Below are 16,818 nucleotides of genomic sequence, written 5' to 3'. Positions count from 1 at the left end.
ACTAATAGCCAACTGCTGACCAGAAGCCTTACCGGTAACACAAATAATCAATTTAATACATAAATAGACTAGTATCCACATATATTTTATACATTCATGACATATCTTTTTCTTAATTTTTTTGATATTTCTAGGCTATGTAGTTCATCAGAGAGTTTCTTCAAATTGTCACAAATCTCCAAAAAATTTTCCAATATATTTACTGAAAAAAATCCATATATAAGTGGACTTACACAGACAGTTCAAACCCGCATTGCTCAAGGGTCAATTATATAATTTTTATTTGCCAATCACCTCTCAACAAAGCTGGGGCAAAGAAAGAACTGTGTGTCCTCGATAATAGGCTCATTTAGGCATCCCTGTCATGGTCCAAAATGACATTTTTATAATTTATATTACAAGATAGGCAGATCATGAAATGAATCTAAAAGGAAGACTCAGAAATATTAATATTGATTATTATTCCCATCTAAATTGTTGGAATCATGATCAATTTGATTTTGAGGCCAAAACTTAAAAATAAAAAAAAAAAACAGGTAGTTATACCCCATGCTGACTGAAGAATTAATGCTACTAAGTAGTAAGTGATTGAAGGAAAACTTGAATGTTAATAAAGAATGCCCTACAGATGGTTCATTCCTCCTCAATGATTTTTACTGCTAAGTATCCATTTATAAATATCTTCATTTCCCCCTTTCTTTCAGGTACCAAAAGAGTTTTCTAAGAAGTTTTGAAAACAAAAAAAAAATTATCCAGTAAATCTCTTAGAAAAAAACTGGTTGTCCTTGCCACAAGCAGAACCAAAAGTAGTCACAGGAACCACTAAAATGACCCCTACCATCTCTAGAATGCCCAAAAGTAGCACCTCTAGGGAATTCATGAATACCCACAGTAGGATTACAGTATCTATGTACCCCCTTTAACCAAAACATTTCCATTAATTATTACCAAAAAAGTCCCTAAATTTTACTAATAAACAGTCTAACTAATAGTTTAACAAAAAAAAAGGCATGTGTGGCAGGCTCTGGGCTGCTTCATCCAGACCCTTCTTCAGTGAAGGACTGTCGCCCAGCTGTTGGGAGGACTGTCAACTCTCAGCCTCTTCAGGGATTGCCTGAGCTGCACAGAGCCACTTCAGCCACGATCACATCACTTCCAGGCAGCCTACATCCACTGACAGATGTGCAGAAGCATAAAGTCCTGGCCACCCATCTTGGTCCAACTCCAGACAACTCTGAAGGGTCATTCTAGCTCCAAAGCTCCCCATGGGGTTAGCAGAGGCTGTCATTGGCAATGCATCACATCTTAACTTATTTTGCCCAAACCTCCTTCTTTTCCCTTCCTTCTACAGATGTCCATCCCAAGGGAACTCATTATTCTGCATACTAAATGCCCATTGCAGAATGTGCTGCCCAGGGAACCCAACTCAAAACAACAGGTAAAAGGGGAGAGGGGCACAAAAGGAGCCTAAAAGGAGACTCAAGCTATTTTAAAGATTTTTCTCACTTATTTCATCTGCATACATGCCTATTATGAACATAAACTTTCTGTCATGCACTACATATAGACAGTCTAAAAAGTGGCAAGATACATAAGAAAGCAACATAAGGCCATTTCATATACAAAATATGTCTCTTAATGGTATGAAATATACTGTAAAAAGAATTTTTTTAAATATGAGTCATCCTCACCTGAATTTTGACAACACTAGAATACATAATTTTATATGGTGTGCTTTTGTATTATTTTTTTAATCAGAACATTCAAACACATATAGAAATTCTGACCAGTAACCTTCAAAAGATTAGGGGTATACTTTAACTCAGCTCTAGAAATTCCCACTTGAGGTAGGGTGCTGACAGGCAAGAAATTCTAAATTGGGCTTACTACTACTTTATTCTCAGCTTACAAAAAACTGTAGAAGAGCAATTGTCTCCCCTCTAAAGCGGACTCATGTTGCCAATTACCTCATAGGTTCCTCATTTGAAATAATGTATAAGTTGTGGTCTTCTTTGGAAAGAAATTTTAAATTCATCCCTCATGTTCCACTTCATAATAATACAGCATATATAAGTCCTTAGCAGTTGTGCTAAAGGCCATTTCTCTGAGGGTGGTACATGTATGTGTAAGTACAGGATTTACAAGGCCCTGTGACGTCCCCCAGATCCCAGTTCAGTACTAAAGTAACAGATGCTGTCACCTGTTGTGCAGGTAAAAGTGACTGTGTAAGTTTCTCTCTGGGTTTGGAAGGTTTCTGTCTCTCTTTCCCTTGCCCCCATTTTCCCTGTTTGGGGTACTTAATTGCCGTTACCTCCACCATCACATGCGCACAAACTATATCTGCTCCCCATGCTTGAAGTATACCAAAATTAAATATATGAGAAAGAAAATGTCAAGGATTTTAACAGAGCAAGGAAAAAAAGGACAAGAAAGAGAATTTGAACTTATGACATTTCATTCAGCACGTCATTGGTTCATTCTACATTCCTCATAGTCTCTTTATGTCATTCTTGTGATAAATACCTTTTATAATCATTTCATTGAAAGGCTGACAAATATAAGCATGAACATAAAATAAGGTGACTGACTTCTTAATGAATATACAAGGACTCAAAATTCAAATGTCATCCTTCAAAGTTGTCACCTTTGAGGTTTTTATCATATTTATTCCAATAATGCTGCCATTACTTAAAACATTCTGAATTCTTTTAGATAAAGCTACTTCACAAACAAAAAAGCCATTTTCATTACTTTATTTTTATATCAGTACACCAACCAAAATTATTCAGACTGATCACTAATTTTATTTGGTAAGCTCAGCTTTTAGATAATGACAATAATGATGATAAAGACAATTATTATTAATAATAGCAGCTACCATTTATCAATCACTTTGTACTGGGTTGTACTATGCACTTCACACACATTATCTCATTTTATTAATATTAACTTAATTATGTTTCTAAAAGTAACTTAATTATATTTCCTAAATCAAAATCTGCCTTAAAAGGATGAAACATGGCTCCAAAGAAGACATTTAAACAATCACCAATTTTCAAGGTGTCTGGGAAGAAACTCTGAAAGCACTTCGAGCAAAATATACAGCTTCCTCAGGTGAGTATAGATGTCCCCTGATTTATAATGGTTCAACTTAATGATTTTTCAACTTTACAATGGTGTGAAAGCAATACATATTTGGTAGAAACCATACTTTGAAAAAAAATTTTTTTAAAAGACGGAGTCTCTCACGCCTGTAATCCTAGCACTCTGGGAGGTCGAGGCAGGAGGATCACTCGAGGTCAGGAGTTCGAGACCAGCCTGAGCAAGAGTGAGACTCCATATCTACTAAAAAAATAGAAAGAAATTAGCCAGACAACTAAAAATATATATAGAAAAAATTAGCCAGGCATGGTGGCTCATGCCTGTAGTCCCAGCTACTTGGGAGGCTGAGACAGAAGGACTGCTTGAGCCCAGGAGTTTGAGGTTACTATGGGCTAGACTGACACCATGGCACTCTAGCCCGGGCAACAGAGTGAAACTCTGTCTTAAAAATAAATAAATAAATAAAAAGGGACAGGGTCTCACTCTGTTGCCGGGGCTACAGTGGAATGGCATGATCATAGACCACTGCAGCCTTGAACTCCTGGGCTCAAGTGATTCTCCCGCCTCAGCCTTCAGCGCAGCTGGGACTATAAACATGCACCACCACGCCTGGCTAATTTTCAAATCTTTTTAGAGATGTGGTCTCACAATGTTGCCCAGGCTGGTCTCGAACTCCTGGTCTCAAGCAATCCTCCTGCCTCAGCTTCTGCCTCCCGAATTGCTGGAATTACAGTTGTGAGCCACCACACCTACCTTAAATTTTGAATTTCTATCCTTTCCCAGGCTAGTAACAGGTGATACAATACTCTCTCTCAATGCTGTTCTGAGCATGTTTAAGGTAGGCTAGTTTAAGCTATGATGTTTGGTAGGTTAGGTGTATGAAATACATTTTTGACAATATATTTTCAATTTACAATGGGTTTATCAGGATATAACCCCATTTTAAGTGGAGGAGCATTTGTGTACACCTTCAGATTACTATACAGCTTCCTCAGGTGAAATCAATCATCTTATTTAATGTTCATCTCTATTATATCTGTTAATCTTCCAATGAGATGGTTATAAGAAGTATTTATCAGAAGGAGGAACACAGGATGATATGTTGAATACTTACCTGGGTATATAAATTCTAATACACTTCTTAAATATATATATACAACATGCAGCAAATAACACACATTATTACAATGTGTGAAGCTTGTATACATCTTATGCTGTCTTGGAAGGTAAGTAAACTCTTAAAGTATAAGAATATGCTGTATAATAATAATACCTTGAAAGCAAATAAATAGAAACAACAGAAACAGCCCATATAAAATTTAACTTTTAGGAACCCTTTTAAACCATTATATTAAAACACACTGTCACAAATGTACCTCTCCCTTTGAAAATAATTTGAAGATGAATGAAATAATAAACTTCCTGGAAGTCATCCTAAACTGAGCAAATAATGATCGTGATGATACAAAGCAGAAGCAGAAGCCAAACGGAATGCTAAAAGACATTTAAACACTCCCATATTCTCAATTTTAATAAAAAGAACTTACTCTTTCAGCCCTGTCTCAGCACTATTCCCAGATATATCTGAACCAAGAGAAATGCCAGCAGGAGACTGTCGTCCAGTGAAGCCAGGTGAAGAAAAGGAGAGTCCATATGGTTCAAAATTGAGAACTGCAAGTTTTAAAACAATAACAGAGGTTCACATTAAAACAAAGCAAAAAAGCAAAGTTGTCAAAGTTACCATTCACTACTGAAATAATTCAAGACTGGAATCCAGTGACAATATTTAAACTGTAAGCCACTTTGGGGATAGATCTAATCAAATAGTTATAGTAATAATAATAATAATAAAGCAGCTACCATTTAGTGAATGTTTACTATGTCTTCATACCACTTGGTGATCAAAGACAAACTGTCCTTCATTTTTATCTTTTTACCTCCCTTAGAAGCTAAAAAACAATTCAATTAGGGAAGATAACCGATTAACCAGGTCTACTGAAAAGTTGCTGCTCTCATGCAAAAATGTTTAATAAGCTATGATTGAAGCGATGACCATGCTTTGTCAAACAAAATGCTCCCAGCCACATTCTTGTACCAAACGGACTGATGGAGCCCTCAATGTGAAAGCTCACTTAATAGCAAAGTATACTCAGGTTCTGATTCCTTTCAATTTGTATAACCTAAATGAATTCAGTTAGAGCCATGAAAACTCATACTGTTATTGACTGTTATTGTGATAGAGCAGATGCCAATATCCATTCTTCCTTTCTTTCTAAGTAACAGAGCCCTCAATTCATAGCTATTATATAACCACCCAGAAAGGAGACATTTCCAGACTCCTTTGCCACATCACTGAGTTCTGGCTCAGGAAATTATGCACGCATTTTGTATGCAACTTCTGGGAGAAGTCCTCTTGGAAAGGAAAACAATCGTTCTTCCCCCAGTTCCTTTTTCCTGCTGGCTAGACTGCAACATGATTCCTGGAGTGTAAGAAGCCATCTTGGATCATGAAGTAAAACACCAAAGACGCTAGAACAGCAAGGTAGGTGGAGCCTGTGCTTCATATAATCATGAAGCCATCAACTCTAGGATGCCTACTTTTGGATTTCTTTAATGGGAGAGAGCAATAACCATCTATGTTATACAAGGCCCCACTCTGTCAATTTATCTTTTAATATTTTACTTCATTAATACTAATCCTAACTGGCAAATTTATCTTTTTGAACTGTCCAGATTATAACAAAAAGGACCTTCTTAAATCATAAAAAGTATCTTAGAAAATATAAATGTCAACTTCTGTAATTATTATCCTCATTTTACAAATGAGGAAACTGTGGCAAAAGTTTGTCAAGAACTTAACCCAGATTACAAAAACAGGAAATGACAGAGCCAGATATGAACTCAGACACTCTAGCTCTAAAGCTGTATTCTCAACTATTATATTATACTGCCTTCTCCAAAGGAAACAGTACTTAATCTGTGAAGACTACTAAATAAATGCTTGTTGGTTAGCTAAATGAATGATATAGAAGAGGCATCAAGGTGCAAAAAGAAAAATAATGATGGGCTAATAATCAGGAAAACTGATTCTAGACATAGATCTGGTGTTAACCAGGTATGGGAACTGCACCTTAATTTCTTCGTCTGTAAAATGGAGAGTTCAGACTACATCAACAGTTTCTAAATGAAAATCTGATAACCAGAATCAAGCTTACTTCATTGAATCTCCTAAGGATCTTTTTATGCATATAGCCAGGCCTACAGACATTCGCATACAGAAGCCATTAGAGTAGAGCTCAAAAACCTGTTTCATTTTTTAAAAACTCTTTGTGATTCTCATTCATAATCATGTTTGGAAACCACTGTTTCTCTCTAAGGTCCTTTTCAGCTAGAATGTCCTCTGATTCTAAGCTTTTCAATCATCTAGCTTAAACTACTATCATAGTCTGTTGCTATAACAGAATAGCAGATTGGGTAATTTATAATGGACAGAAATTATTTGGCTTATAGTTCTAGAAGCTGAGAAGTCCAAAAGAATGGTGCTGGCATCTGGGGAGGGTCTTCACACTACGTCATCCCGTTGTGGAAGTTGGAAAGGCAAAATAGCGCGAGAGCAAGAGGAGGCCGAACTTGCTTTTATAACAACCCACTCCCATGATAATGACCTAAACCATTCATGACCTAATCACCTCTTACTAGGCCTCACCTCCCAACACTATTGCATTGGGGATTAAGCTTCTATTAATAACACATGAACTTTGAGGTACACATTCAAACCATAGCATTCTGCCCCTGGTCCCTAAAATTCATGTCCTCACAATACAAAATACATTCATTCCATCCCCAAAGTCCCAAAAGTCTTAACTTGTTCCAGCATCAACTCAAAAGTCCAAAATCCAAAGTCTCATCTAAATTAGACATGGGTGAGACTCAAGGGATGATTCATCCTGAGGCAAATTCCTCTCCAGCTGTGAGCCTGTGAAATTAAATTATGTGGTTCCAAAATACAACTGTAGGACAGGCATAAAGTAGACATTCCCCTTCCAAAAGGGAGAAATAAGCAAGAAGAAAGGGGTAATTAGTGCCAAATAAGTCTAAAACCCAAGAGGGAAATCAACATTAAGTCTTTAAGCTCCAGAATAATCTACCTTGACTCCATGTTCTCTCTTCTGGGGACACTGGGGTAGGATTTGCCCCATCAAGGCCTCAGGCAGCCTCACCCCTATGGCTTTGCTGGGCTCAGTCTAACCAGTAGCTCTCAGGGGTTGAAATCTTTTCCTTTAGCTCTCCCAGGGTGATGCTGCAAGCTGATTGCTCTATAGTTCTTGGATCTCAGGAGTGGCCCCACTCCCATGGCTGCCCTAGGCATTGCCGTAGTGGGAACGAACTCTGGCAGCTCCAACCCCATATTTCTCCTCAGCATTGCCCTAGTAGGCAATTGCCTCTGTGATAGCTCCGCCCCATCACAAGTCTCTCCCTGGGCCCCCAGGCTGTCCAGTACATCCTTTGAAATCTAGATAAATGAAGCCATGTCCTTATGGCTCTTGCATTCTGCACACCTACAGAATTAGCACCACATGTACACCACTAAGCTTTATGGCTTATATCTTCCAGAGCAGTGGGTGAAGCCACACCTGGGCCTGCTTGAGCCAAGGCTGAAGCAGCCAAGGAGCACCATACTCCACCAGAATGCAGGGCACAAAGACCTGAGGCAACTCTGGGCAGCAAGCCCAAGGAGGGCACACCAGGCCCATCCCCTGAAACCATTCTGCCCTCTGAGAGCTCTGGACACGTGATGAGAGAGGCAGCCTTGAAGATCTCTGAAAGGCCTTCAGGGTTACTCTCCCATTGTTTTGATGATCCCTTCTATCCACACTAATCTCCTTAGCACGCAGTCACTTGGCCACAGCCTTGGTTTGCTCTCCCAAACACATTCTTTCATTCTTTACATGGCCAGGCTGAAAATTTTCAGTCTTTCCATTCTGCTTCTCTTTTAATTATAAATTCTAGCTTGCTCCTCCAAATTCTTCCAGGCTCTACCCATTATCCAGTTCCAAAGCTGCTTCCATGTTTTCAGGCATTTGTAGCAATAGCAGCACTTCTCAGTACCAATTTCTGCCTTAGTCCATTTTATGTTGCCATACAGAATATCATAGACTGGGTAATTTATAATGAACAGAAAGGTATTTGGCTCATGATTCTGGAGGCTGGGAAGTCCAGGAGCATGGCATCAGCATCTGGTGAGGGCTTTCATGCTGTGTCATGCCATGGAGGAAGATGGAAGGGCAAGAGAGCACAAGAGTGAGAGGGGCTGAACTCACTTTTATAACAACGCACTCTCGTGACAACAAACCTATTCCTGTGACAATAACATTAATCTATTCAGGAAGGCACAGCCTTCATGGCCTGACCACCTCTTAATACCTTCCCAATGGCAATTAAATTTCACTGTGAGTTTTAGAAGGGACAGTCAAACCATAGCACCTATTATCCAATATTGGCCTCTTTTTAATAGCATCTGTGACAATAAGTCACACAGCCACTGCATTAACATTTCTAATAACAGTGAAAAGCTCGAGAAATATTTCCTATGCACAATTAAAAAGAAAGATTTTAAGTCAAAGAGCAGAAAGAAGTTCAAAATTAGAGGTAGAAAGTTTAAAAATAGAAAAAAACAGACATGGAAGGGGACAGTATCTAAAGAACAGACAGATAAAATTTCAATTCTGAGACAAAGAATTAAGATTATCATCTAAGGAAAGCCTGGAAAGGCTCAAGGTTGAAGAATAAAGTTCAAACCACATTATTTTCATTCTCTAGTGAAAATGCCCCAAGATCCATACAGTAATAAATGACTAAAACAGTCAGAGATGTTGATAAGTTAACTAGATGTGCAAGAGCTGCATGTGGGAGCAGAAGGAAAAAAATGGTATACAGAAAGAGCCAGAAGGAAGAAGGTGACTGAACTGCAACTTAATGAATATGTAGAAGGTTAACTAGACGAAGAATGAGGGCAGTTCACACAGAAGAGAAAATGTGAGCTGGAGGCAGAGAGTCCTTGGAGTTGGGAGTTACTGAAGTAATCCAGGTGAGAGATAATAAACTATCAGTAAATATTTAACCTATTTGTATCCTTCATCACTTTAGAGGCTTCAATTTTATGCACACTCACTTATTGTAACTTGTACTGCCATTCTTTTATACCTTGACCATTTGACTATATCATGGCTGTTTTTTATTATTAATAATTACTCATTTTAAATTATTTAAATAATTAATTTTAATTATTTGATTATTGTTATTTAATTTTATTCTTTGAGAGACTAACAACCTGAACTTGTCATGGCTTTCTAATAGCCATAGTTTAGTAGATAGAAGATTATACTGCTATTTCCTTTACTATTTCTGGTGTTACCCAACATTCAGGCTACAACATATTTGAATAATACTTCAATAGAATACTCTACACTGATCCTAAATGCTCTTCTTGGATGGGAACTGGTAATAAAGTGTGTTTACCAATACTCCACCAATTTTTGCCAATTCTTAGTATTTTACAGTATTTTCCTGAAGTTTATTCTTAGAAACTGGACATTTTTCTACCCAAGAGAGCTATCTATCACTTATTAAAGTAACATTTAACTACTACTCTCTACAAATGATTTATAAAAATCTCAAGATATCACAACTGATTGATACTTGAAGGATTCCAGAATTAACAACTCTTCATGAAGAAAATACCTATTTTCCCCCTAATCTTTATTACTGTCTTATAGACAGTCCCAATTCTAAGATATATAATTTTATAATTTATTCCATAAGTATTTAGTAAGCACTTGCTATGTCCTGTGTCATGGCCAGTTTCATTTTCTATAACAGTTTAAACTCATGAAATTTTAATTTTGCTTTAGAGAACTTTTGAAAAGTAGATTTGGGAGGAGGGAGGAAGAGTTCAGTTTGAGAGCTTAATCCCATTTATAATGATAGTTCTATGGGAAAAAAATGTACTTGGCAAAGAACTGCATAAGCTTGGGGAATTCCAGGGCAATCTATTAGATTTGTGTCAGCCATTTAAACTATTTTAAGAAAGAAAACAGGCAGTGTCAGGAAATAGTCTCCCCGTCCTACCTCCCCTTCCCTACCCCAACCCCTGACTTTAGTAATGGCAACTGATGGCCCCCAAACATTTGAAAATAAGGAAATATGGCAACTGAACCAGGTTGGAGCTCCAGGAGATTTTCATTCCATGCCCTGGATGTCTAAAGGCCTTTATATGCAGTATAGTCACAAGTCAGGCAATTGTAATTCAAAACTTTACTTTTTCCCCTCCAACATATTCTATCAATATATAAGGAGTTAGGCCAGGCACAGTGGCTCAGGGATGTAATCCTAGCACTCTGGGAGGCCAAGGTGGGAGGATCATTGGAGATCATGAGTTCAAGACCAGCTTAAGCAAGAGCAAGACCCCATTTCTACAAAAAATGGAAAAAATTAGCCAGGTGTGGTGGTACATGCCTGTAGTCCCAGCTACTCAGGAAGCTGAGGCAAGAGGATCACTTGAGTCCAGGAGTCTGAGGTTGCAGTGAGCTATGACGATGCCACTACACTCTAGCTGGTGTGACAGAGCAAGACTCTGTCTCAAAAAAAAAAAATATATATATATACATATATATATATATATATATAAAGGAGTTAATGGAGAAGAAATTGATTGTACTTTGAAAGAGAACTGAAGTTTCAAAGTCATTAGGTATCACTGTGCTAAATAATATATCAAAAGCCTTAAAAGATAGGGATCATAAGGAATCTGTAGATTCATTATGGGTTTGCATGGACCCTGCTTTGGTTTGTATGGACATTTTATTAACCTGAGTCTTCTAATCCATGAACACAAGATGTCTTCCCATTTGTGTCTTACTTGATTTCTTTTATCAATGCCTTGCAGTATTCAATATACAAGTTTTTCACCTCCTTAGTTAAGTTTTGTTCTTAGGTATTTTATTTTATTTTTTGGCACACTATTGTAAATGGGGCCGTTCTCCTGATTTCCTTTTCTTTCTTTTTTTTTTTTTCTGAGACACAGTCTCACTCTGTTGCCCGGGCTAGAGTGCCGTGACATCAGCCTAGCTCACAGCAACCTCAAACTCCTGGGCTCAAGCAATCCTCTGCCTCAGCCTCCCGAGTAGCTGGGACTATAGGAATGCGCCACCATGCCTGGCTAATTTTTTCTATATATATTTTTAGTTGTTTGGCTAATTTCTTTCTATTTTTAGTAGAGACAGGGTCTTGCTCTTGCTCAGGCTGGTCTCAAATTCCTGAGCTCAAGCAATCCTCCCGCCTTAGCCTCCCAGAGTGCTAGGATTACAGGTGTGAGCCACTGCGCCCGGCCCTAATTTCCTTTTCAAATAGTTCATTTAGTGCATTGAAATGTAACTGATTTTTGTATGTTGGTTTTGTATCCTGCAACTTTATTAAATTTGTTTATTAGTTCTAAGACATTTTCTTAATGGAGTCTTTAGGGTTTTCTATATATAGGACCATATTGTCTGCAAAGATGGAAAATTTTACTTCTTCCTTTTCAATTTGGATGCCATTCTTGCTTAACTGCTCTGGCTAGGACTTGCAGTTACTACGTTGACTAGAAATGGAAAGAATGGATATCTTTGTTTGTCCTGGATCTTAAAGGAAGAGATTTAAGTTTTTTATCATACAAAGTTACAAAGTTATGTTGTTAGCTGTGGGTTTTTCTTTTTTTTTTTTTTTGAGACAGAGTGTCGCTTTGTTGCCCTGGCTAGAGTGAGTGCCGTGGCGTCAGCCTAGCTCACAGCAACCTCAAACTCCTGGGCTTAAGCGATCCGACTGCCTCAGCCTCCCAAGTAGCTGGGACTACAGGCATGCGCCACCATGCCCGGCTAATTTTTTCTATATATATTTTTTTAGTTGTCCAGATAATTTATTTCTATTTTTAGTAGAGACGGGGTCTCGCTCAGGCTGGTCTCGAACTCCTGACCTCGAGCGATCCACCCGCCTCGGCCTCCCAGAGGGCTAAGATTATAGGCATGAGCCACCACGCCCGGCCTAGCTGTGGGCTTTTCTATCTATGGCCTTTATTACATTGAGGTATTTCCTTCTATTCCTAGTTTGTTGAGAGTTTTTATCAGGAAATGATGCTCAATTTTTTTCAAATGTTTTTTCTGCATCTATTGAGAGAATCATGTGATTTTTATCCTTTATTCTGTTAATATGGTATATCACATTAATTCATTTTCATATGTTGAACCATCCTTGCATCCCTGGAATAAATCACACTTGACTGTGGTATATGATCTTTTTACTTTGTTGTTGGGTTTGATTTCCTAGTATTCTGTTGAGGATCTCTACATCTATATTCATCAGGGATATTAGCCTGCAGTTTTCTTTTTGTGTGGTGTCTTTGTTTGGCTTTGGTATCACAGTAATCCTGGCCTCATAAAATGAGTCCAGAAGTGTTCTCTCCTTTTCAAGTTTTTGGAAGAGTTTGAGAAAGATGGCATTAATTCTTTAAATGTTTGCTAGAATTCACCAGTGAAGAGCCACAAAAGACCACAAATAGCCAAGTCAATCTTGAGAAAGAAGAATAAAGATGGAAACATCACACTTCCTGATTTCAAAGCTACAATAATCAGAACAGTATGGGCTGGGGGTAGTGGCTCAGAACTGTAATCCTAGCACTCTGGGAGGCTGAGGCAGGAGGACTGGTTGAGCTCAGGAGTTCGAGACCAGTCTGAGCAAGAGTGAGACCCTGTCTGTACTAAAAATAGAAAAATTAGCCAGGTGTCATGGTATGCACCTCTAGTACCAGCTACTTGGGAGGCTGAGGCAGGAGGTTCACTTGAGCGCGGTTGTCTGAGGATGCAGTGAACTATGATGATGCCACTGTACTCTACCCAGGGTGACAAAGCTAAACTCTGTCTCAAAACAAACAAACAGACAAAAAAATCAGTATGGTACTAGCATAAAGACAGACATAGACTAATGGAACAGAATGGAGAGCACAGAAGTAAGTCCACTCACTTATGGTCAACTGATTTTGAGCTAGGATGCCACGAATACATGATAGGGAAGGGACAGTCTCTTCAATAAATGATGTTGCTAACACACAAAAGAATAAAATTGGACCTCTGTCTTACACCATACACAAAAATAAACTCAAAATGGATTAAAAAATTAAATGTAAGACCTGAAACTGTAAAATTCCTTAAAGAAAACAAAGGAGAAAGGCTTCATGACATTGGTATGCACAATGACTTCATGGATATGATGCCAAAAGCACAGGCAACAGTAACAAAAATAAACAAGTGGGAATACATCAAACTAAAAATCTTCTGCACAGCAAAAGAAACACCCAACAGAGTAAAACGGCAACCTATGGAAAGGGAGAAAATATCTGCAAACCACATAACTGATAAGGGTTAATCTCCAAAATATGTTATTCCTTTGACTCAATAGGGGGGAAAAAAACCCTAATAACCTGATTAAAAAACAAGCTAAGAACTTGAATAACATTTCTCCAAAGAAGACATACAAATGGCCAACAGGTAGCTGAAAAGAATGCTCAAGGTCACAAAACATCAAGAAAATGCAAATCAATACCACAAAGAGATATCACCTCACACCTGTCAGGATGGCTATTACCAAAAAAAGAAAAGACAAGTGTTGGCAAGAATGTGGAGAAACTAGAACCCTTACTCACTGTTGGTGGGAATCCAAAACAGTTAAGCCACTAGGCCAAACAGTACGGAGGTTTCTAAAAAATTAAAAATAGAACTACCATATAATCCAGCAATCCCACTTCTGGGTATTTATCCAAAGGAACCAAAACCAGGATCTTGAAGACATATGAGCACTCCTACATTCACTGTAGCATTCACAATAGCCAAGATGTGAAAACAACCTAAATGTCTATCTAAGGATGAATGGATAAAGAAAATGTGATATATACATATAACAGAACACTATTCAGCCTTGAAAAAGAAAGAAATTCTGTAATATGCAAACACATGGATGAACCTTGAGGATATTATGCTAAGTGAAATAAGTCAGTCACAGAAAAAAAATACAGCATGGTTCCACTTATATGAGCTATCTAAAAAGTCAAATTCATATTAATAGACTCAAAGGGTGAAATGGTGGTTGCCAGGGATAAGGGGAGGGAGAAATGGGCAGTTACCAATCAATGGGCATAAAGTTTCAGTTAAGCAAGATGATGAATAAGCAGTAGAGATCTACTGTACAACATTGTGTTACTATCTATAGTCAACAGTAATATATTTTATACTTAAAAATTTAAGAGGGTAGATCTCATGGTACCATTCCTACCACAATAAAATACAATGAAAAAATTTTAAAACTAAAATTAAAAAGACTTAAAATAACAAATACTTTTGCAAAAAAGATATCATTAAGTCTATTATTAGAGTTTTTAACTTTCTGGTCTCATTCTAGAATCAATGGTTTAGTTATACTCTTAACTAAATATGCCTAGTACAGAGCCTGGAAAATACTCAACAAAATTATTGAATGATTAATAGGAAAAAAAAAACACCCTTTCAGCACTGAACTTTTTAATATTGACATTCTGAACTGATAAACAGGTGATATTCGTTGGTCTCCCCTTTATTCATATGCATACTTCCCAACCACCATGCAAATAACTCAACGATTTGCCCTTTACCAAAATCATGACAGAGGACTTTTCCTGACAGGCTGAATTTCTTAAGTATAAAGTTATTCTTTCCTTCCTTAGCTGTTCATAACTTAACTGATCAGATATTTTGTTGAAGGAAGCATTCTAATACACTTAAGAAATACTAGACTGCTCAGAATGAAAATGAAACTCACTAGTCAATAATAATCAGGATTGTTTTTTGAAACTTTTCCATAGATATGGTCACACTAATATGTGTCACCCTACTAGTACAGTGACCAACATGACAAGTCCACCTTCAAGTTCTTTCAGAATTCCAGGATGGCTGCCATATCTTAGGCATTTATGTATATGGCATCTATGAATTTGGGAATAACACTAGGCTAACTTTTTTTTTCTGGGTGTCTGAAAACCTAGTCAGAGTAAACAAAATCACAAGTATTTAAAGAGGGATAATAAAAAGTAAATATCTTTAGTTACTGACTTAATGATTATAATATCAATTGTATAAAAAAAGTCTCTACAATTTAGCATACAATAAACCTATGAAAAATCACCTTTTTCCTGAGAAAGCTTTTCCTCCTGGCGTTGGTGGTGGGGTTTGTAAGGTGCTGCCCCTTGACTGAGTCCTTCAGCCACAAAACCATCCAGAAAAGATAAGGAAGCATCTACCTGTATTAAAATTAAACAAAATTAGTAATTTAAAAAATGTATCCTAAGCAGTAGATTGTACATTCACATAAATAATTTTAGCCCACATATCCTTTTAAGTAAAAAACAGAGCTTTCATTCTAAAACTGCTACCCAACTCTCTGGCTTTCTGAAACATCTATAATCAGATCATCTGGCTAAGAATCTAACAATGTAAATCATTTGGAGTTATTATTAATTTCACTGCATTGCACAATATATTTTTGAGCATCTAATATATTAGGGCATCCTTTTAGGTGCTATGATTGAGACAAAAAAGAGACACAGTTCCTACGCTGAGAATTGTAATGTACCAGAAGAGACAGAAATACATACTATAAGGTATTGTGACTGTATTGGTTTCTTGCTGCAGGGGACTAAAATCAAGGTGTTTGTGGGGCTGGTTTCTTTGGGATGTGCCAAGGAAGAATCTGTTCCTTGTCTCTGCCAGCTTTTGGAGACTACCAGCATTCCTTGGTTTATGGCCACAACAGTCCAATCTCTGCTTTCATAGTTACTTTGCCTTCTCTCTGACCTCTTGCCTCACATTTATAAGGACCACTGTAATTATATAAAGCCTATCTAGATAATCTAGGGTAATCACCCCATCACAAACATTTAAAGTCATCACAGCTACAAAGTGCCCTTTAATATTTAAGGTAACACATGCACAGATTCCAGGGATTAAGATGTGATCATCTTTGAGGGACCATTATTCAGCCTCCCACAGTAGCAGATTTAACTATCCTATTCCCGTCTACCCAAAAGTCAACTAGTGCCCAGCCCACTGCTGCCACTTGCAGAACCAAAGCACACCACTTGAAGGCCCGGAGGCCAATGAACCCAGACATGCCACCACCGGCACCTGCATATACTGCCCAGGGGCCTGAGGACTGATAAACCCAGGCTGCCACTAACAGCACTGGTGCCTGAGGACCAGCCCACCTGGTGTCCCATTACCAGCAAAGTTTCCACTAACAATCACAGTCTAAATCACCAAGAAACTCACAGATGTCACTGACACTGATCACAGCCGAAGAAATAATACAAAGACTATGCTGCTGTTCCCATCCAGAATCAAGACCAAAGTACCCTTCTCACAGCCTTTTCAATAAATAATCCGGGGAAAATTGAATTGCCAGATGCAAAAGAATAAAAAAACTGGACCCCATCTATTACTGCATATAAAAATCAACTCAAGATGGATTAAAGACTTGAATGTAAGACCTGAAACTATAAAAATACTAGAAAACAACCTAGGGAAAACTCTCTTGGACATTGGTCCAGGCAAAGAATTCATGACTAAGATCTCAGAGGCACAAGCAACAAAAACAAAAATA

The 16,818-nt window shown here is 37.8% G+C and overlaps 1 protein-coding gene across 1 annotated transcript in view; it reads right to left on the bottom strand.

Annotated features, from left to right (window-relative positions):
• The window catches only part of AP4E1 (adaptor related protein complex 4 subunit epsilon 1), a 67,229-nt gene that overhangs the window by 13,849 nt on the left and 36,562 nt on the right, over window positions 1-16,818 (bottom strand). Inside the window, exons 15-16 of the mRNA XM_045529196.1 lie at window positions 15,346-15,460; window positions 4,650-4,773 (exon numbers count right to left, since the gene is read on the bottom strand). Of these exons, the coding sequence (XP_045385152.1) occupies window positions 4,650-4,773; window positions 15,346-15,460 (239 nt within the window). The remainder of the gene's footprint in view (window positions 1-4,649; window positions 4,774-15,345; window positions 15,461-16,818) is intronic.

Source organism: Lemur catta, chromosome 1 (assembly GCF_020740605.2).
Source record: "Lemur catta isolate mLemCat1 chromosome 1, mLemCat1.pri, whole genome shotgun sequence".
In the NCBI taxonomy this organism is placed as follows: domain Eukaryota; kingdom Metazoa; phylum Chordata; class Mammalia; order Primates; family Lemuridae; genus Lemur; species Lemur catta.
This window is presented reverse-complemented; position numbering and strand designations above follow the sequence as displayed.